The following is a 21,058-nucleotide window of genomic DNA, read 5'->3' as shown; positions in this document are numbered from 1 at the left end:
TTTCAGGGCCACACAGCAGGATCCTGTGGGAAGAGAGAAGATTTTGTTTTTTCATGTAGACTGAGAAATGACACAGTTCCTGGAAAGCATCTAAGAACTCTGCATAACTAATTCACAAGTTAAAATTGTAACATGCAGCAAACCATGAGTCATTTGGGTTTTTAAACTGCAGCTTATCCAAAACTCAAATCAAGTCCCCCGGATCTAAACCAGGATTCTTTAAAAAGGTGTTCCCCTTCCCATCTTGCCAGCATGCCCCAGTCCCGTACAAGCTCACTGAAACGTATCAACAACTAACAGGCCTGACAAGGACAACACAAGTTTTCACTCCAGAACAGTTCGCTTTTCAGGGAAATTAGCAAGCAGAATGGTTTGCTCTGCTCCCCAGAGTCATGGAAACCACCATCTGACCTGACAGATGAGAATCTTAAACTAAAGAAGTGACAGCAAGGCAAAAGACACAGAGACACTTGCATGTAGATTTTTTCTCAGCAATACTATTATGATCCATACCTCAAGAGCCTAACAAACTGCAGTGCAGCAACACACCTGGACTGATCTAACACAGTCACCAGCAGCACCAGTTCCAGTCCCTCTTTTCCCTTGGCCCATAATTCCACCCTTTTGGGGCTCATAAGATCCTTAACTGATCCAGTGCAGCCCCAAAACTCTTTTCCTTGCACCCCAGCAAATGCAATCACCCCATGACAGGTCCAAGGAGCACCCTGTTCCAGACCAAGGACAAGTTGGCGGGCAAGGGGGAGGTGGCAGCCTGGGAAGGATGGAGCTGGTACGCTTCCCCCCACACTTAGTCTCCTGTAGCAGCAAGCTGTATCATCGAGTCATGGCAATCACCTGGAGCACATAGAATAAACTCCCCAAAACATAAACTTAACTCAAAATCCTCTGAACACTCATCAGATGAATTGTTTGTTGCAGCGTTCTTAACTGCTGCACATCAGGCTGCACATTTAACATTTCTTCCCTTCGTGAAACTTCCACGAACAAAGTTCCAGAAACGGATTTCTTCTGGAAATAATGTTGACTACAGTTTACTGTCATAGATCTGAAGTACGGTGCATTGGTTTGTCACAGCTTAGTGTATCTCACACTTAATACTACAGGCAGACAAATGAAACAGTACATTTCCTTTAGATTTTATATGAGGCTTTTGCTCCTCAACTGCTCAATGCAACTGGATATCCATCTATTGTCAGTTCAGGTTAAATCGACACAAAATTAGATGGGAAATACTTCCAGAGTTTATTCCCTTGGCTCAGCTGTAGTGTGGCAGCATGCAGCAGAGCACCAGGAGCCATCATTCACTGCAGGAGGACCACCTGAAAGCAGCACATCCATTCCATCCAAATGACATCACAGCTGGCTCTGTCAGAGAAGCAAAATGCACAGACAATGCCAGAAAAACCATCTTTCAGAGATACATTTAGCACTGCATTCTGACTGTACACCCAGTATCACTTCCATTCCCCTGATCTGTCCCTTAATTCAAATTCTCATGCAGAGGACCAAAGTGCAATCCTGTAGTCAGGGTGTACAGTCCTATCTCTTCTTTTTCTTCCATTTACAGATTCTTACAACCAGCAAGAACTGGTACAGATAGGGTCACAGAAGGACACCACCTTGGTATATCCAAGGCCCTACACAAAGTTTAAAACTGAGAAAGGAGTATGGCCAACTGCTAACTTAATGTAAAGTTGTGAGAAACACCAGCAATCTGACTGCAGGTTATGAAGTCTCATTAACAGACCCTACTGACTACACAACTCGTCCTCTGACATCCTGCATAGCTGCTTACTTACAGCAGATGCCCTTGCCATGCTTCTGAGAAATTTCAGTTGGCTGTCAGCCCTGTGCACATGGCTAACAGAATTAGACCTTTTTTTTCCTTTTACTGCAGGTCTACTAGTGACAAAAATTCACCTGCTGCTTATCCAGCAAACAGGACAGAAGTTCTTTGCCATTACCTGTTCTATGGAGCACTTACATTTACATCTGACTGAACTGTTTAAACTTACAGAGAGAGCTAACAGCACATCACTTGAGAGTTCTGCTGTGGCTGAGCATCTATCTGCGCCTCTCCACTATGGCTCCAAGCTTATACCAGGCATCCCTGCCAGGCTTACACGGGTGCATTCTACCTAGCAACGTACGGGTGGTACTTTTGGTACTCTGTATGTTATTTTCTTTGCCAGTAAAGACTGCAGGACTTTGTACTTTGGCTATCATACTCTCAGGACAATGCGTCTAGGCCATTTACAGTCCATTTCTGACAGCCACCGAAGGTCACCCTGCAGCTTCCTTTCACACTTCAGTAAAGCAGGAACTGCTTCCTGGAACAGAGGGCATCAGAAGAGAACAACTAAAATCTATCTTCCTCACTCTACTATAGATGCAGATGCACTTCGAAGTCCTGACATGGAATTTGAAGCCTTACTTGCATTACAAACTGCCTCTCTCTCCAGTGCCTGTCACCCTGGCTCTGAGCAGATAAGCAAAGTGCCCTGGGGGTCTCTGAGAATTGTACAGGCACAACCCAGAGTCCAGCCACCACTTCTGTACTCTGTGGGCTGGCGGTGGTAGTTCGGACTGCCGTGGAAAATCCAAGAGCAGTTTGATGTTTTAATTAAAACCCTTGCCTGAATGGGAGTAGTTGCTGTTTCACATCTTCCAAGCAATAAATGGACCTGCAACTTTTCTGTAATCACAACTGTAATCAAAGTCCCGAAATTGCATCTAAACTGACTTCACTATGTTCAGTGCTAAAGCAACTGAACCAAGAACATGTAAACGTGCAGAGCACTTCATATACCCAGTTCTCATGGCAAATGCTGAGTTATTCCTTGTTATTTATTCACTCTTACGCCAGTTCCCCTTACTCCCGCTGTAACAGCTATGGCTTCATCAGTGTTCTCTGTAATTTACTGAAATGGGCTGCATTTCACTTTTAATTGAGACCTCAGCAGCAAGCAGAGTCTAAATGTGGTCCATACGCCCAAGTCACTCTAGTTATTCAAAAGGCACCCGCTTCCAGAAGTTAAGGCTTAGGTAGAAAAACACAACAATGAACAGTTACTTAAACTATAAAACAAACTGAAATTATACGCGTGTACGTGTAATTTCTGCTCAGATGCGTTACCTCTGCTTCGCACTTTGGTGTTAGAGCATCCCCTGTACATCACGATACCTAAACCCACACCTTAGAGCGACAGAAAGACAAAGATTTTGTGTGAAAATATCATCTCTGGAATGAAATCACTGGAACATGTTCTCTACCTAGCACATTTCCCGTGTATTTAATAAAATCTAACAAAGAATTTACACGTTTCCACAAGATCCCTAAACCATCCCACAGGCGACCCCATTCATTCTAAGGGACAGAGAGGAGCATCACTTGGAGCAAGCAGAAGGGAGCATTTGTGACAGTGCCTAGCTGTTAGACCCAAAACCTCATTGTACAAAGCGCGTTTCAAGTTCCTTACAGAAACAGTCCCCAAACAGCAAGTCCTGTCAGACCTGCACCAAGGCGTGTATGAAGTCCTGTGAGCACCGCATCTTGCAACGAGCTGTTTTAGAAGTTAGCTCCCAGCTGATGAGCACGAAGCCCTGCTGAATCACACCACGTAGGAAGCTTTACTCCCGATTCGCCCCTAACGAGCCCTGCGGTCCTGCTGCGACCCCCCGGCCCTTCCCCTGCAGGCCTGCCCCAGGCTCCCCGAGGCCTGCGGCGCCGCGGGGGCGGTTACGGGTTAACCACCGGTTAGAAGACGAACCACGCGCTCCCATTCGGCACGGGGATGTCTCCTGCCGGGCTCCCGGACCGCCTCAAGGCGCTGCCGGGGCCGCCCCCCCCTGCCCCACGCACCCGAGGCCGCCTCAGGCCCCGCGCCCCCCGCGCCGCCCCCCCCCGGGGCCTCACCTGAGGGCGGGGCCGGGCGCACGCGGGGGCAGCAGGGGCCGGAGGCGCGCGCACAGAGCCCGCAGGCGCCCAGCGGAGCTGAGCAGCGCGGCCATGGCCCCGCCGCCCGCCGGAGGAGCACGTGAGCTGCGGGGACGGCCGCTGCGCATGCGCGCCGCCGGGCAGCCGGCGCTCCGGACCTGCGTGCAGGGGGCGGGGGGAGAAACCATTTCCTCGTGCGGGGGTGAGCCGCAGGCAGCGCTGCTGGAGGAGCCCTGGCGAAGCGCGGCCCCGCCTTCCGTTCCCCCCTCTGGCTACGGCGCTGGTGGAAGGAGCCGCCCGCCTCTCCAGGCGGGAGGAAGTCACGTGGGGGTGGGGGGGGCACGGAGCCCGGGGGTCACCTCTCGCACGTGCGCGCGCCTGGGGGACGGCCGTTGGTGGCCGTTAGCGGGCGCGCGCACGTCGGTTTGGCGGGAGGGCTGAGGCGCGGAGCGCGGCACTGCGCCGGGTGAGGGGCGAGCTCCTGAAGTGTCGCCCGCTGCTTCCCTCAGGGAAAAAGGGGGCTGAGGGGTTGGGGGAAGGATCTGCATTAAAGTTTTTTTTTAATTGCAGTTCTCTGCCTGAGCCTGTTGACTTCAAGCAGGTGCCGTCTGCATTGGTATTTTGGCACGCGCATTAGAGCCGGTTCCTAAAACAATTACAAAACAGTGAACGAGATGGATGTTCATAAATTAAGTGTGTCTTTTCACACACACACACAAAAAAAAAAAAAAAAAAAAAAAAAAAAAAAAAAAAAAAAAAAAAACACAACTTTTTGCCACAGATTGCAAATATGCCAGGAGCAGACCTGGCACCAGAACGTTGATTTTTATAAAGTCAACTACAATCTGTGTAATTAATCATCTGTTTTCTGTTACACTTGCTAAGAGGTGTAAAAGTCTCACCAAGAGGAAAAGGGCCCAGTTGTTCCAAGTTACAAAAACCCACATCTGCTATTTATAAGTAAACCCTGGATTGTCAGCGCTTCTCGCAGTCAAGCTTTAAGGCATGAATTAAAGCTAGTAAGATGGTACTTGTGATATTAGTAATTACAATGTCTGCTGCTGTATCTGTTATTTCACAGAAGGCAGAGTTCAGTCTTAATTAGGAAGAAATGGAGGAATCTTTTAACCCAAGTACCAACCTAGTAGCATATGTACATGCTAATCCTTAGGTTGTCTTCTAGATGTGCTCATCAAATTTGATTGTGGATTAAAGAATAGAGCCCCATTGTGTTGGAGCTTGCTGTAAGGATTGTACAAGGATGTCAGAGGTGTTTCCAATAAGGACAGGAAAAGATGGAGCAAGTGAATAGAAGAGTAAAGGAAAACAATCACAGAATCATAGAATTGTCTGGGTTGGAAGATCATTGAGTCCAACCTTGAATGAGAAAACCTTGATCAGCATAATAAATAGGTTCTTGTTGCAGAGATTTCACTGCTACTGAATCAATAAAGAACAACTTTAAGAAATGTTTGGAAGGAGAACAAGGATTCCCTCCAGAGGACAACATGTAAAGGTGTTTGTTTGAAAATCCAGTAAGTGGGTAACAGGATCCGAAGTGACAGGCTGCTCTGAGAGTCTTTTCACTGCCAAGTGAGAGGTCGTAGATGTGACCCCACTGCAGAAGTTGGGACAGCTGCTTGGTGTGAAAAGGAAAGGAGGTCCTGAGGAATTAATTGAAAATGTGGTGTACCTTGGTTAGTCAAAGACTTAATTGAAGTGGAATTTTCAAAGCAAGAGTTACAATAACATGCAGTAGTTAGAGCTCCTTTCACTCACTCCTCATACTTTGAAATAGAAGTCCATATGTACGAAACAGATTTAAACAGTGGCTTATTCCACAGGTGGCTTTGGAGAAATCTAGAAAAGACAAAGTTAAAAATACACTATAAATGCATCCCTGGAATCTGAGCGCTAAAAACTCTTGGAGTGAATGGCTCAGGCTTTGTCAAAATGCCTTTGAAATGGTGGAAGAAACATAAGAGGACATGCAGCAGCTTTGATGTGTTTGCACTGTAACATAAACTGAAGAGAATCAGCATTGGATTAGGGCTGTTCATTGCCTTTAGGCAGTTCGGATGCGGCCGCTGTGTGTCGGAGGGTAAAAGGATATCAAGGACCATGGCTGAAAGCCTTTATCACATATTAAGAGGGTTCTGAGATGTTGACCTCTGAAAACAATGAAACACGGTCTCTATTTGCAAGCTGTGCGATGGGGCCCAGGTTATTTCCACATTTCCCTCCAGGACTTGGAGGTGTCCTCCACCAGTCTGAGCTGTCTGGCAGAATAGTTGAATTCCGATGGAACAACCAGGTTCACATGGGTACAAAACGTGGCGGTGTCAGCAGTGGGGAACATCCTGATGCTTTTGCCTGTCCTCTCTCGTCCCCTAACCTTACGGGGCCAGCATCCAGAGGCAGCTCTGTGTGGGCAACACCAGCGCAGCGAGGTAGGAGCAGCCGTCCTCCCACCACAGTCACAGCTCAGTGTGGCGCGTGGCCTCTGCTGTGCATTGGGGAGAGGCAGCAGAGTTTCCAACACACCTGTGATGGCTTTGTTCATTGTGGGAAATGGGCTAGCAGTAAAGTTTGCCATGGAGGGAGTAATTTGGAATTTACCAGAGTGTTTGAGGGAAGGTAGGTCACAGAATTGAGAAGATGATGAGATACCTTTATGTTTGTATTGTTAGGATCAATATAGGTTTTATTTCTGATGTCTGAGTAAGGATTACCTTAGATTTTAGACAACGCATGGAAATCCTGGCTTGAAGAACATGCAGTCTTAATACATATTGAGGGAACATGATGAAGAAATCAAAAAGTGACCTTTCTTTATATCTTATTCTCCAAAACTGACCAAATGTGTTGATTTAAGCTTCCTGCCTCATCTTACTCATGTAATTCAGCCTGAAGCAATAGGACCTCTGAAAGAGATTGCTTTTAAGGCAGTGAGAGGCAGAAGGATCATGATGAATGTGGTTCTCAGTGTGCTTATATCTATCTAGATATAAGTATGTGTATGTACAGATGTTCTTCTGCACAAGCGAAGAAAATCTTAGTCTAAATTCACACTTGCTGAGGTTTTTGTATGCTTTTAATGCCTCGTTTTCACTTTGGTCTGAGAGGAGAAATTGGGATCAACTTCAAAGTGCTCTCAGGAATGCTGCTGCAAAACCTCACATTTTTCTGTCCAATCTCTTGATATTTCTGGTATCTTGTGAAAGTGCATTTTTCAGTTTCATTTGCAGAATACTTACAACATAACCTAACCATGTCCAAAGAATTTAGAGAAAAAAAAATCTGTAATTGCTTTAAAACAAATTTATGACTTTTTAGAGTTCAAGTTGCTTAGTGCCTTAGGGCTAGCAATATTTTCCAGCATCCTGCATAGCCTCCAGCTTTTATTTCAGTGTCTTTCAAGTCTTGTAATTTGGCCAGAGTTACTTAACATATATTGCAAAGCAGCTTCTCCATGAAAATCACTGGCTGCAAATAGTATTGAAGTCAACATATTTTCACAACCAGTCAAGCTTTATTTCAAGAGGATGACAGTGAAGAAGCTCAAAAGCTATTGAAGTGAGATGGAGGTGGTACGAGTGAATGTGTTCAGAAGGGAAGTAGAGAAGGGTGGCACCAGAATTGTTGATTTAAGGTAAAAGGAAGAGATAGAAAGGAAGGACGAATATCTGAGATGAGAGTAACTAAACAACTGTTATGGGTGCTAACTATGGATGGAAAAAGAATTGCTGTTTCACCACACAGAAACAAGATGAAAGCAAGCACAGCTCACTCGTGAGAAAATAGTGGGAAGATTCATGCTTTTATTTCATGGATGTTTAAGATTAAGTTTTATTGCTGGGATGCCTGTGGCTGTTGGTCTCTCAAGTATCAACTGCTGCCCCTCACACATACACACAAAAAAGCTGCCCTCATCCATGCTGTAAGTGTGGCTAAGTTTAAGCCAGTTTGGGGATTTAAGGAAGCCTGAGCTCTGACAGTACAGCAGAATGTTTTGCTTTGTTCTGGGTCTGGCAGAGTGACAAAATGAAGCAGAGGTACTGGGGCAGGAATTAGGTAGCAAGGAAAAAATCAAAGCACCAAGTCTTAGAAAATGTAGGCTAATACCTAAGTTTCATGTTGAAATGACAAATAAGAAGGCAAGCCTGGGAACTGGAGAGAGACGGATACTAGGCAATTTTGAATGGAAAATTGCTGCTCCAGGGTCCTGTTGATTTGCCTATAAAGCATGCTTGGCTTTCATGTAAACCAGTGCCTTCCCAGTGGTGACTTAATCCCTAGCAAAGGAGCTAAATTCCCTGCTTATCATATATACGTGTTAGTTAAAATGTTTCTGCAGGCAAAAGTCCTTTTTATGTTTTTGCTGTTACTTGATCATACCCCAGATCTTCAATGTGGTTCTCAGGACTTAGAGCTGTGCTGCACTGTAAAATAATTACGTCCAAATGCAAAAGAATTTAGCTCCCTCCTCTCCTCAGCTCTGTTAGTTTTGCAAGGCTAGTAGAAACTTTAATAAGTAGCAGAGCCTTTATCTTTGTAACCAAGTCAGCAGATCTTATCCTGGCTATCTATGGGGAGTAGATCTGATGAGTAAGAAGGTGCTTTTTTTGTGCAGTTAGTTTTCAAAGGATCACAATTTGAAAATGGTTGTGACAGAACTGGGTCACATCTGAAATTTTTCTATAAGCTGCATAAAATGAGAAGTTGAGGTAGCTGCTTTTGTCAGAAGGTATATTTAGAGCTGCAGTGAATCATAGTTGAGGGATTTGCATATTGTACTGTTACTGAAGACTGCAAAACAGTCATAAATCTGTATGTGATTAGTAGTCCTTCAGCATTTAATCTATTGCTTTTAAATAAAAACAAAGTGGGAATTAAGATGCAGATGCACGTGCATCACATTGTGATTCTTCTTTCACTGCCATTGTTTTACATATTTAACTGTGGGCATGCTGTACTGCAAAGAATATCATGTCCCAGAGTTTGGTTATTTTGAAGGCTGGAGGGGAGAAAGTGGTAAGACAGGCTTTAGGTAAAAATAATAGGTAGGGTACTAGGTAAAACTATTTCAGCTGCCTGTAGCTCCAGTAAGTCAAATCATTTTCAGATTCTGATGCATGCTTCATGTTTTGGTGAGAAATGAGTGGAATGATTCAGAGATCACAGAGATTGCTAGCTGGACTGGGAAATAGAATACAGTATGATTCATAAACTTGCAGCGTTAATTTTAGATAAGAATCCTTATACTGTTCTATATCAGTGGGCACACTGACAAATTCTTTCTGCCAAGTCTCCTCCTATCCCAAACAATGACAAATTTTTAGAGTTCTGGATGTAAGACAGATCTCGTGAGAGCATCTAAAATCTAGGCTCCTGCTTTGGTTAGAAATATTTGAGATTTTCTTACAGATGCACTGATTTATCTTAATGGCTTCTGAATTTTTATTTATTTATTTATTTTTCAGAAATTGGGCAGAAATTTGAGTCTGCAAAACCTAACCCACAAACATTCAAAATGAGTGTTAAATCCCCTGGTGTAAGCATACGGTATATGTACACCTCATGCATGTCTACCGCAGTGATATACATGCCAGAGACAGATGCAGCACAGATGCTGCTATACATTTATACAGCTCACTTGTCTAAAAAACACTTTATTTAGTTTCAGTCAGGTCATTCAAGTGTGGGTATCAAAAGTGGTAGCTGGATTATTACCTTTATCAACAGTAACCAAATTAGCTTTCATTGTGGTAAGAGCTACCTACTGTCTTTTGGTCTGGTTTCCCTTTCCTTGGACTGAGGCGACAAACTGAGCAGATCGAAATACCAGGAGAGGTGTAAATAACATCTGGAAGGGCACAGCACAAGAATCTGATCACAAATCAGCCACTGATGGAAAAAGTTTTGAATTCTTTTCACAGCTTATCTGCTTTGAGATATTCTTCTCTTGCTAATTTTTCCATCATTCTTTCTAGGTATTTGTACCCACCTGTAAACTCAAATGACAAATTAAATGTTGGTACAGCAGTGCTCTACCTGAAGGATAATGTTTCCAATTGTAAAGGCATGGCAGAAGCAATTTTATTTTTCTACTTTTTCTTTCAAAGCTCAAGTACTGGTTGTGTTACAAGAAAAAATTATAACTCAAGTCAATTATGTAGAAAATTTCTACAAATCGGACAACTTGGTAGACATTCTCTGCAAAGAGGTGGATTTTTGATAGATTAAATTAGGGGGAAATTGGTATTGTTTGGTATTTTGTTTTTGAAAGCTTTTTCTCCTTTACTCCAGAGCTGCTGAGTTTAAAAAATAAGTAGGTATTTTTACCATAAGTAGGGGTAAGTGATGGCTTTATTCATGTTACTCTAGCTCCTTGCATTGGTTTTTATTTACTTTTTTGTTGAATCAGCAAAAATATATATATATAGAGAGAGAGAGAGAGACAGTTATTTTTTTCTCCAGAAGTGCACATCTATGGTAAAACATCTTTCTAGCCAGACCTGTGTGTAAACAGTGTGTTAGGGACAAAATAGCAGCTCAAGGGAAAATTTTCAGTTAATGAAGGTGAAATCCAAGTGTGAATTCAGCTTGAATTCTCTTTGTCATTCTGAGTATCTTATATTTTCCTAACTGCTTAGCGTTTGTATTATTCAAATGTTTATCATAAAATGTTGCAGACTTTATCAAACAGATTTTTTTTGTAAGTGTCAGTTAGGCTGGCTGGAGTGGGTATCATTCAACTGGAGAGAATAACCTGTTTCAGCAACATGGGTTGTGTTGCTGATATTTTCCCAGTGCTACAATGTGTGAAGGCTGAAAAGTTCAAGTATTTCCCATAGGGCAGATACTGTCTGGATAAATCAAGATAAAATAGCAGTCAAATATATTGGGATATCCAATGTGCATCACAAGTGATCCCTGCAAAGGAGGAAAAAAAGGGGGGGGGAAATCCCTTTTACTTTTCCCTAGTTTGTCTAATAAACCATTTTAAATACTTGACTTCTTGTGGCATAAAATTATTTTTGTATTTCTGTAGGCTTGTGTGGCTAATCAAAAACATGCAAAAGAGGTGGTATTTTTAGCAGCGTGGAAAGAATTATTACAAATGTGGGCTCACTCTGCAAAATCCTCTGCTTATTGTTGGCAAATATATGTTCCAATGAAGGCATGAAATACTTCGTGATTATTTTACTGAATCAGTGACTTTGAATATTGGCCTTAAAATAAAATTTAGCTAAGAGCTTTGTCCTCATCTGTTTTGTTTCTTGATTATTGCTGTTCTTCAGAAAGTACCAGTAAAAGTTGTTTGTTTCCAGAGGGAAGAGCATATTGCATCCTTTGCAGTAAGAATTTCTTCCCACATAATTTCTAATATTTGAGTGGAATAAATGTTAGCAAGGAAAAAACAAAATAAGAAGTTCTTAAATGGTACCTTAAATGGCCTTGCATCCTCTTTGAGGGTTAGGTGCTGTGTAATCGTCAGTTATTCAGAACTTCTCTGTGGACACTACCTAGTGTAACTCTTTACATTAGGCGGGTACTCTGTAGTCACCATTCGAAAAAAAATATATATAGATATTTATTACTATCTAATTAGCAACATAGCTATCAGGTTTAAGCATCGATTCTCAAAAATGTGTATGAAAAAGGAGGAATTCTGTTAGTAAAAGGTGTGTTTCTTCTGCAGTGCAGAAGATGTAAAAGTATTTAATAATGTCACAGTTATAATTCATAACAAAGCTCAACGTGTCCATATATAAGAACAACAACAACAAAATTTTGCCCCACAGTGAAGAGGATACAAGGCCTGCTTTTTAGCACTACTCATTTTTATGTAATCAGGCTGAAACAAATCATACCAAGAGTTTTTTAATGAACGTGTCTGGACTAATGATGTTGACTTTAAATGAAAATGTGAAAAGTTGCAGAGAATCGGGAGAATGATCTGCCGTGGTTGTAAGCGATGAGATGGGTGACTGGGGAAATGCAATACAAGACAGCTTTGTAGGCAAGGAGCCTGAAGGAAGTAGCGGGTCAACTGATGGCTGACTTCATCTCCAGAGAATTAAAAGCTGTGTATTAAGTACAGTTAGTGTTAAGCAGCTTGATTTCACAGGAATTAGGCCTGGTCAGATGAATTTGGTATTGTTCTGACAGGACGACCAGCGCAGTTGATAAAGGTGACAACTGTGTTGGAACACTTCTGTGGGGCATGTGGCTTAGTGACACCAATTCGGGAATGGTTACTACTCCTCAGCAGTAAATTCAGGGTAGTTATCTGGCCGTGCACAAAGTGTGTTTGCTAGGAGGAGCCAGCAAAATAAATTATAATCTACTGAAAGGTTCCTCAGAGGCGGTTCTCAGCTTAGTACTTAAAACCTAAAGAAGTCACTGACTGAATTAGAAGAAAACATGGAGCAATAAGTGGTGGAAATGTCTCACTTGTACAAAAAGATTTGGGTCTTGTCAGCTGGTAGAGAGGGACACCAGCCATGCTATTTCAGCATAGGTACGTTTGGGTACGTTGGAATGAGGAAAGGGTTGCTGGAAGTGGGCTGTCCTGAGACGCAGTTACCCCCTTGGGACCTGCCGGTGGCTGCTCCCTGTGAGCAGGGAGAGGGCCCTGAGGTGGGGTGGTTGTGGCCTGCTGGCTCCTTGCGTTGAGAGCGTGTTAGGACAAGGCTGCGCCACATCCATCCCCAGCATGCTTTAAATCCTTACACACACTTAATGAATGTTAGCCTCCAGTATTAGTGGAGAAATTCAGAAATTCCCGGAAAGGGGAAAGGCAAGGACAGAGCTGCAGTCAGGGAAATTATATAAAAGGTTGAAAGAATTTTGATAAATAGAATAAATAAGCTTCATACAGTGGGAAGTGGTTGTTCTGTTTGAGGCAATGGGCTACGTATCATAAATTGAGGCTATTGCGTGAACATAGTCTGAGGTAACTGGCAGGAAGGACATACTAAAAATGTTTCCCTCTACCTGCATTTTGCCTCAGAGTCCTCAACCACCGCATCCTTTTGGTCTGGCACAAGTGTTTACATAGTTGCTCAACGAACCAGGTGGGTGTATTGGTCTGGGTTAGTTGTAAGATAACTTTACACTGCACGGCCACACGAATGCTTGTACCGACACAAGGTGATGAAAAGGAGTGGGCCTATGCAGAAATGGGAAGCAAAGAGGCTGATGGCAACTAGATGTCGTGTTTAGCAATAAAGCTATTTTATCTTGTCTTAAAGTGCTCATAAAATTGCAATTAAATATTAAATTCACTATTTCAAATGTGATCTAGCCAGGTGTTGGTCCTTATTTAAGTGTAAATTCTCATTGAGCAGTACTGAAATTAGTGCTACACTGCTGGTTGTCTGACCCAAGTCAGGCCATGCACAACTCCCTGGCTCTCAGCTAGGGCCCGGGTGCCTGTGCTACTGGAATGAGAGTTCCTTTAAATATATATAAATCCTAAATTGAGAGGGAAAACATTTTTTTTACAGAGTAAAAGGAACTCCACAGAGATTTTCATGTTTCACCTTTAGACCACTGACTTGACAACTCCAGATTTAACTGTACCTGCAGCTCATTACTGAGATGTACATGAGCCATGAGATGTGCCTAAGCATTTGTGGGGCATAGACCCAGAAGTTAATTAAGCAAATACTTTTCACTTACCAACACTGAATTCAATTGTGAGAATTTTTATATACAGGAAAGACCATATGAAGTTCTTCTGTATTTTTTTGTGATTTTTTTGCCTTTTTTTCTAATACTTTCTCACTTGACTTTGACAACACGTTTTTTTTTTGAGAATTCTCATTCTATTTTGAGAAATACTATTACTTGAAATCTAATTTGGAAGTAAAAGAAAGCAATTCTATTTTAATTCATTTGTTTTGTCATAAAATTTATAGAAGGCAATGCTGTGTTTAATTTTAGGGGTAGGAGTAGTTCCCTAAGGAAACTCTAAAACATGAGTTCGGTATTTTCATTCTTAAGAAGAAAATGTATTTTCAGTTAGGCAAGGTATAAATTACTTTCTCAGTAACTCAGGTTTAATGCAGTCCATATAGCACACATCTTACCCTGCCAGTTGTTTAGCCATTCATGGAATCTGTGAAGATAAAAGTACACATGGCTTTCATTTCAAATGTAAACAAATAAAATGTGGATTTTTTTTTCTCTTGCATATTAAAAAGATTTAAAAAAGAAGGAATTGCACTTTTTCCCAGTCCACTTGAAGTTTCTTGGACTTGGTTTGTCATTACATTTACACTGAGGATTAATTTGGCCTTTGTATTTTTACTATCCTACACTTATTTTTCCACTGAATCACTAGATTTTTATTCCATGTGTTTGATTGTCTTTTCCTAGTGTTTTCTATTCTCAGCATCTATTTTCCCTTGTTTCCTGTTACCTTTCTGTTTCTTTGAGTAGAGCTCTTTAAACATTTACAGTTTCCAAAAGTTTCCAATCTGCCATTACTACTAAGCTCTTAAAAGAATTCTCCATCTAGAAATGTCTATGTAGGACATTGTTACTTCATCAAAATATTAAAATATTTTTTTAATTATGCGTCAATTTAAATTGTAAAGTTCCTGTAGAAATGCTTTTTTTTTTGGTGTTTTTCTTCCTTAAATATATTTCAGCGAGAATGATGGGGGTTGTGAGTGTCAGTAAGATATGCCTTCAGACTGTTTAGGTTTGATTGCATTGCATTATAGAATGCTTCATTACTGGTTTAACCTCTCAAAGGTTTTCAGCTGCTGTTTTATTTAGCTATACCGACTACACTGCCTACAGCAACTCCAGGCAATGATTCCCCCAGTGGCATGCATGAGCTGCCCAGCTCTACTGCAAAAATACATTATGGCTGAATTTGCCCTCAGAGTTTGGAAAGATCTAAAGTCTTTGGAGACTAAAAATGTGTTTTTTCTTTGTTTTAGCTGGCAGTATGAGCCTCTGGCATTTTAAAGTGCAAGTCATTAGCGTCCACAAGGGTGATGTTAATATGTCTGTGTTTCAATCTCAGGACATTTTCCAGTTGCTTCTGCCACAACAATCTCTGCCATCTCAGTGCTTTTTAAGCCCCTTGTGAATTCAAGTAAGCTTTGCAATGCCAGTAAGAATCACTGTAGACTTGGGCTGAAACCAGTTGCTACCTGATTTATTCTTTTTGCAGTGGTTGGCACCAAGGTTGGAAGTCATTCAGAGCAACTGGGAAGGGGTAAAAAATGTAAAGAATAAGATGTAACATTTAAAAACATGAGGCGTGATCACAAGTAAAGCCAGAGAATTTATACAGTCTGATTTTGTTTCCAATGTCTAATGTTTTTTTAATTTTTTTATTTTTTTTTTAACAGAGGAGCTATGGTTTAGGCTTATATAAAGACTCAACTGCACATACAAAATTCTGGCGACAGCGATAACATGGCATCCAGAAATAAAAGTAAAACAAAGATCAGTTGAAGAAGCCCAGAGAGCAGCCTGAGGGACAAGATGACAACCCTAATTGACGAGGAGGGTGGAATCTGTCAGCAAAGGTAATGCCATGTGGGAAATGCAATAAGGCAGCGTGGAGAGATCAAGGGCCATTCACCCAGTGTGTAACAGCTGGCTATAGACATACAGCATGTTTGGTCAATTGCTACTTGCTCTTACTGATAGGAATGTCAGAAATATTCCCCCTTCCCTTTCTGAGTACTTTGCTGTATTCCCTCCAGTTCCAGCTCAGTCATAATCCTAGGTCCCACAACTAAGAGAAGTGTAATCTAATCACAAAGTAGAACAGAGAAAGAAAAGAGGTATGAATGTTAAGACAACTGAGCAAAGCTAAAAACACAAATGTTTTGGCAAGTGTTGCTATTTTTAGGCATTTTATTTGATCTGAGGGAAAACTAAGCAGTATGGTGCCAAGTCAATAGTGCCTAGGGTTAGATCATAAGGTTTCACAGCCTTCACAGCCTATCTGCACTGTATAAATGTGGAGAATCACTGGAGAATGAGAAACCTGTTTTTCTCTTAGTTTCCTTCTGCTACATTATTGGTTTCCCCCTAAACTTCCTGCAGTTAAGAACTCTTCATGTCTCCTTTTCCATTCCAAGCAGAGAGAGTCTGTACTTCTGCTGCCAGTGTCAGAAACCAGACTTTCAGAAAGGGGACCAGAGCAATCTGCAGGCATGTTTACTCACATGTGTGTTCACATGTGCAGATTATTCTACCCAGCCTGGTTATGGCTTACTCTAAGCGCCTGAACAGAAAGGATAATCCTGGATCACATTGTAATTACTGCTGCCCAGTTGATTTGCTACTTTATAGTGCTGGATCTCTTACTCTGTGTGTGTGAAGAGTTCCAGCAGGTAGGGTGATCATGGTATACCAATTAAAAAATAATAATCCTGTTCACTCAGTTTTCATTAATTATTACATTTATGCATAGATGTAAGCTATACAGATGTTTCTAAACAGAGATTTCTGGGTGTGTCACAAGTCCTTATGTTCTCGAGCAACAAATTTTCTGAGCTCGTATATTCATTCTGGGCATTTCCATTGGTCTTGTATGTTAAAGTAGCAGTGAGAGGGCCTGATCCAGGTAAGACCTTAAATGAAGTTCATGTGTTTTCTGTGTGTCTGTATTAGTTTATATTGCAGATTGGCCTAGAAAGAATGAAAAGCTTACATATAAATCTCAAACAATAACTGTTCTGGGAGTGTACAGAACTAGACACATTAAAATTACTGGTTTAGATGGGTCAGTTGAGAGAAAGTATAGCAAATATTCATACAATTTGTCAATCATTCAGTTTGGGGCATTTTACTCAGTGCAGGGAACAAGTGTGTATTTTGCACATATCCATAGGGGCTCTAGAAGTCTTTTTATCTTGACTCTATTAAATGGAGGTGTGCAGTAGCTCAGGCTTATGCCCAGAAGGTATGACTGGCCATAGGTGGGAATTTGTTACTGCTGGTCTTACTGTAGGTTACATCATGGCATGGATGCAAAGGGCAAGACACCATCAACTGTTCCTTTACAGAATCTCAGAACGGCTGGGGCTGGCAGGACCTTTGAAGATCACCCAGTCCAACCTCCCTGCCAAGCAGGATCACCAAGAGCACACTGTACAGGATGGCATCCAGGCGGGCTTTGGGTATCTCCAGAGAAGGAGACCCCACAACCTCTCTGGGCAGCCTGTCCCAGTGCTCTGTCACCTCCCAGTAAAGAAGTGTCCCCTCATTGCACCAGAACCTCCTCTCAACACCCTCCCCTCAGATATTTGTACACATTAATGAGGTCTCCCCTCAGTCTTCTCTTTTCCAGGCTGAACAGGACCAGCTCTCTCAGCCTGTACTCATATGACATGTGCTCCAATCCTCTAATTATATTTGTAGCCCTCCTCTGGACTCACTCCAGTAGTTCTCTGTCTCTTATAAGATGGCTGTCTGATGAATTAGAGCAGTGGTCAGCCAGCGCATGTGGGATGGACTCATGGTAAAGGCAGACGGTGGCAGGAGGGGCTGGGGGCTTTGGAGCCTGAGCTCAGCTGTGGGGCTGCACTGAGCTGGGCGGGAGCATGGCAGGGGGTCCACCTCAGGGCAGCCAGTCCTGGTGCTGTGCCCAGAGGAGCTCAGGAGAGATGAGGGTGGGCAGTGCAGTGCAAGTGATGAGGAGCAGAACCTGGGCACTGGATGGTTCACTGTGCCGTAAATGCCAACACTCAAAGGGAGGGGTTGGTTCTTACTCTGTGTGGGAGGAGGTCAGGCTGTCCTTTGGGAACTGCAGCAGCCGATTTATGTTCATTAGAATGAAAATTGAGAGTTTTATGACTGAACTTCAATTTGCAAAGCGAATGGATGGCAGAGCTAAACACAGAGTTCTGTTGACTTCCAGTCCTGCATATCAGAGCATATCTTGCCTCTTTTTATTTGATCTGAACATGACTGGAATGAGTAAGTGAGGGTCTTTTCATACTCTGAAGAATATGCTAAAACGCTCTTTCTAATGTGTGAATTCAACAGGATTGAATAGTACTAGACAAGTACCAGAAGTTTGTTTTGTTTAAAAAAAAAAAAAAAAGTAATGGAAGGTAATGGTCACTGTCTTTTTCTGCATATTTCTCTTGCTGAAAGTTACACATCAAAAGCAAATACGTGCTTGGAAAGCTTTAACATTTTACTGACAAGAAGAGGCAATGATGACTGTGAGCCCATGCTCATGCAACAGATGTCAGCATGACATAGATGTTCAGTGCCTGTATATCTTGGCAGAGGCTGAGTGCATCTGATGTATTTTCAATTTATTATTGTTTATTTGAGGAAACAAACAAACAAACAAGAAAGGACATTGTACTTTTTTAATGACTGATGGCCAAAGCAGTTTTATTTATAATGTTATAAACAAACAAACAAACAAAAAATAAGCAACCAGCAAAAAAAAAAAACAACTATTCCATTTTATTGGGAAAAAAAAATCAACATAAGTTGTTTGAGAATATTTATCTGAGAATAATCAGTATTCTTTTTATATAAATTCAACAGAAATTGTCTGAGAATAATAGCTACTAGAGGTTCTGTTTTGCATATCTATCATTCATTCACTTGGATGCTCTAAAAGCATTCTACAAACAATAATAAATTTAGCTTTACAGCAGCCTACTGGTGTGAATATTATCAACACCATAAAAATAGGAAAACCGAGGCATAGAGATATTAAAACAAAATGCTTCAAGGGTAGCCACTGGCATTATCTGGGGATGCTTCCATTTTCTTTCTGTGTGCAACTACACTACATTATCAAACTCGTGAAAGTGCAAGGAAGAAGTTTTATGATGCCATTGTCACTTCTCTATTCTGTTTTTCTTTGCAAAATGAGTGGCAGTCTAGGAAGATGTTCAGGATTTCAAAGAAAATCACTTCAGACTGGCTGGAAAGGGCTGTTATGAATATTATCAGATTTTTTGCATAATATACCATATTAAATATTATGACCCTTATGATTTGTAATAAAGTCCAGTCACATGCAAATATAATTTTTAAATGGCTTTCTAAAACAGAATCACAAAACGGCCAAGGTTGGCAGGGACCTCTGAAGATCATCTAGTCCAACCCCCATGGCAATCAGGATCACCTAGAGCACATTGCACAGGACGGCACCCAAGCAGGTTTTGAGCATCTCCAGAGAAGAAGACCCCGCAGCCTCTCTGGGCAGCCTGTCCCAGTGCTCAGTCACCCTCTCAGTACAGAAGTGCCCTCCCTTATTGAGCCAGAACCTCCCGTGCTTCAGTTTGTGCCCGATGCCTCTCATCCTGTCACTAGACGCAACTGAAAAGAGACCAGCTCCATCCTCTTAACACCCTCCTCTCAGATATTTATATACATTAATGAGGTCTCCCCTCAGTCTTCTCTTTTCCAGGCTAAACAGGCCCAGCTCTCTCAGCATGTCCTTGTACGACGGGTGCTCCAGTCTTATCATTGTAGCCCTCCTCTTGACTCAGTCCAGTAGCTCCATGTCCCTCTTTTAATGGGGAGCCCAGAACTGGACACAACACTTCAGGTGTGGCCTCACCAGGGTTGACTAGAGGGGCAGGATCATCTCCCTTGACCTGCTGGCAACGCTTTTCCAAATGCACCCTAGGATACCGTTGGCATTCTTGTCCACAAGGGCACAGTGCTGGCTCATGGTCAGCCTGCTTGTCTGCCAGGACTCCCAGGTCCCTCTCTGCAGAGCTGCTCTCCAGCAGATCACCCCCAGCCTGTACTGTGGGTGATCAGCCTGGATTAAAAAGGGTTAGGATCACTAGGGTGGTGAACAACACACATTTGTGCACTGCAAAGAAGCAGAATTCCAAGAATTAAAACTTGAGTATGAGTTTGTTGCAAAACTTCTCAGTATCACCTGCACTGGAAGTACATGTACATTTGCATCTTTACTCCATCTTTGCAGCATAAGGTGGCTGATGTTCCCTTTTCCAGATTCTTAATTTAATGCCATTAATATCACTGGTTGTCAAGTTCTACAAATGCTGAATGCCCTTGAAAATTCTCTCTGCGGTCCATTAATACAAGATTATTAATGTATTTACTTGTGTATTACCTGTACTTTGGGCTGAAGACATTTCGCAGATACTGGCCTAAATTGTTCCTTTGAGCACGCTGCTCATGAAAGTGGTGTTATAGAGCTCCATACAGCCCCAGTTGAAAGAAAGAAAGAAAGAAAGAAAGAAAGAAAGAAAGAAAGAAAGAAAGAAAGAAAGAAAGAAAGAAAGAAAGAAAGAAAGAAAGAAAGAAAGAAAGAAAGAAAGAAAGACAGGGAGGGAGGGAGGGAGGAAGGAAAGGAAAGAAAGAAAGAAAGAAAGAAAGAAAGAAAGAAAGAAAGAAAGAAAGAAAGAAAGAAAGAAAGAAAGAAAGAAAGAAAGAAAGAAAGAAAGAAAGAAAGAAAGAAAGAAAGAAAGAAAAAGAAAGAAAGAAAGAAAGAAAAAGAAAGAAAGAAAAGAAAGAAAGAAAAAGCAAGTAAGCATATACACTTCATCATTCCTCTACAAAATATTTTCTTTGTGGTGGGGCTAAAATAAAGCTTGTTAGTATTACAGTATTTCCATTCCTGAAGCAATCACAATTTGTCCTGTCTAAATAGCACTGAGGACAGGACATCCGTCTGGTTCAAGGAAAAGTCACTTTAAGAGTCTGATCCTGCAGAGTGGAAAGGATCAAATGCAAAGGATCACTCGTTTCTCTGTGACACCTCCAAGGAGCTGGTAGCTTTGCAAAACAGACGTGAAGAGTTGTTATTTAATAAAATATACCTAAAACTATTGAAATGGAGCCTTTGGAATATGGGTCTGAATTCCAGGTAGGGTATCACCAGCTGTGTTGCACCATTATATTAATAGTGCTCTGACAGAAAAACCTCATCTGGTACCAGCTTGGTATCAGATGCCTTTCTCACACTGGCATCGGATTGACATTGCCACTCCTCCTCTGATCACTTGTTACACCAGTCTTTACCAAGATGATGAATTTCAAGCTCACAAAAAAACAAATATATATATATATGTATATATATATATATGTATATATATATTATGAGTG

The 21,058-nt window shown here is 41.9% G+C and overlaps 1 protein-coding gene and 1 long non-coding RNA gene across 4 annotated transcripts in view; one reads left to right on the top strand and one right to left on the bottom strand.

The window, feature by feature from the left end:
• Window positions 1-4,101, bottom strand: part of LRPPRC (leucine rich pentatricopeptide repeat containing) — a 90,600-nt gene extending 86,499 nt beyond the window's left edge. For both annotated transcript variants that reach the window (XM_027454112.3, XM_027454113.3), the window contains exon 1: window positions 3,938-4,101. In XM_027454112.3, the coding sequence (XP_027309913.1) occupies window positions 3,938-4,086 (149 nt within the window). In that variant the 5' untranslated portion in view covers window positions 4,087-4,101. The remainder of the gene's footprint in view (window positions 1-3,937) is intronic.
• Window positions 4,102-4,133: 32 nt separating this feature from the next.
• LOC140002144 (uncharacterized) overlaps window positions 4,134-21,058 on the top strand; it is a 57,174-nt gene continuing 40,249 nt past the window's right edge. For both annotated transcript variants that reach the window (XR_011808220.1, XR_011808219.1), the window contains exons 1-2: window positions 4,134-6,408; window positions 15,337-15,516. This is a non-coding gene — a long non-coding RNA (uncharacterized lncRNA). The remainder of the gene's footprint in view (window positions 6,409-15,336; window positions 15,517-21,058) is intronic.

Source organism: Anas platyrhynchos, chromosome 3 (genome assembly GCF_047663525.1).
Source record: "Anas platyrhynchos isolate ZD024472 breed Pekin duck chromosome 3, IASCAAS_PekinDuck_T2T, whole genome shotgun sequence".
Taxonomy (NCBI): Eukaryota; Metazoa; Chordata; class Aves; order Anseriformes; family Anatidae; genus Anas; species Anas platyrhynchos.
This window is presented reverse-complemented; position numbering and strand designations above follow the sequence as displayed.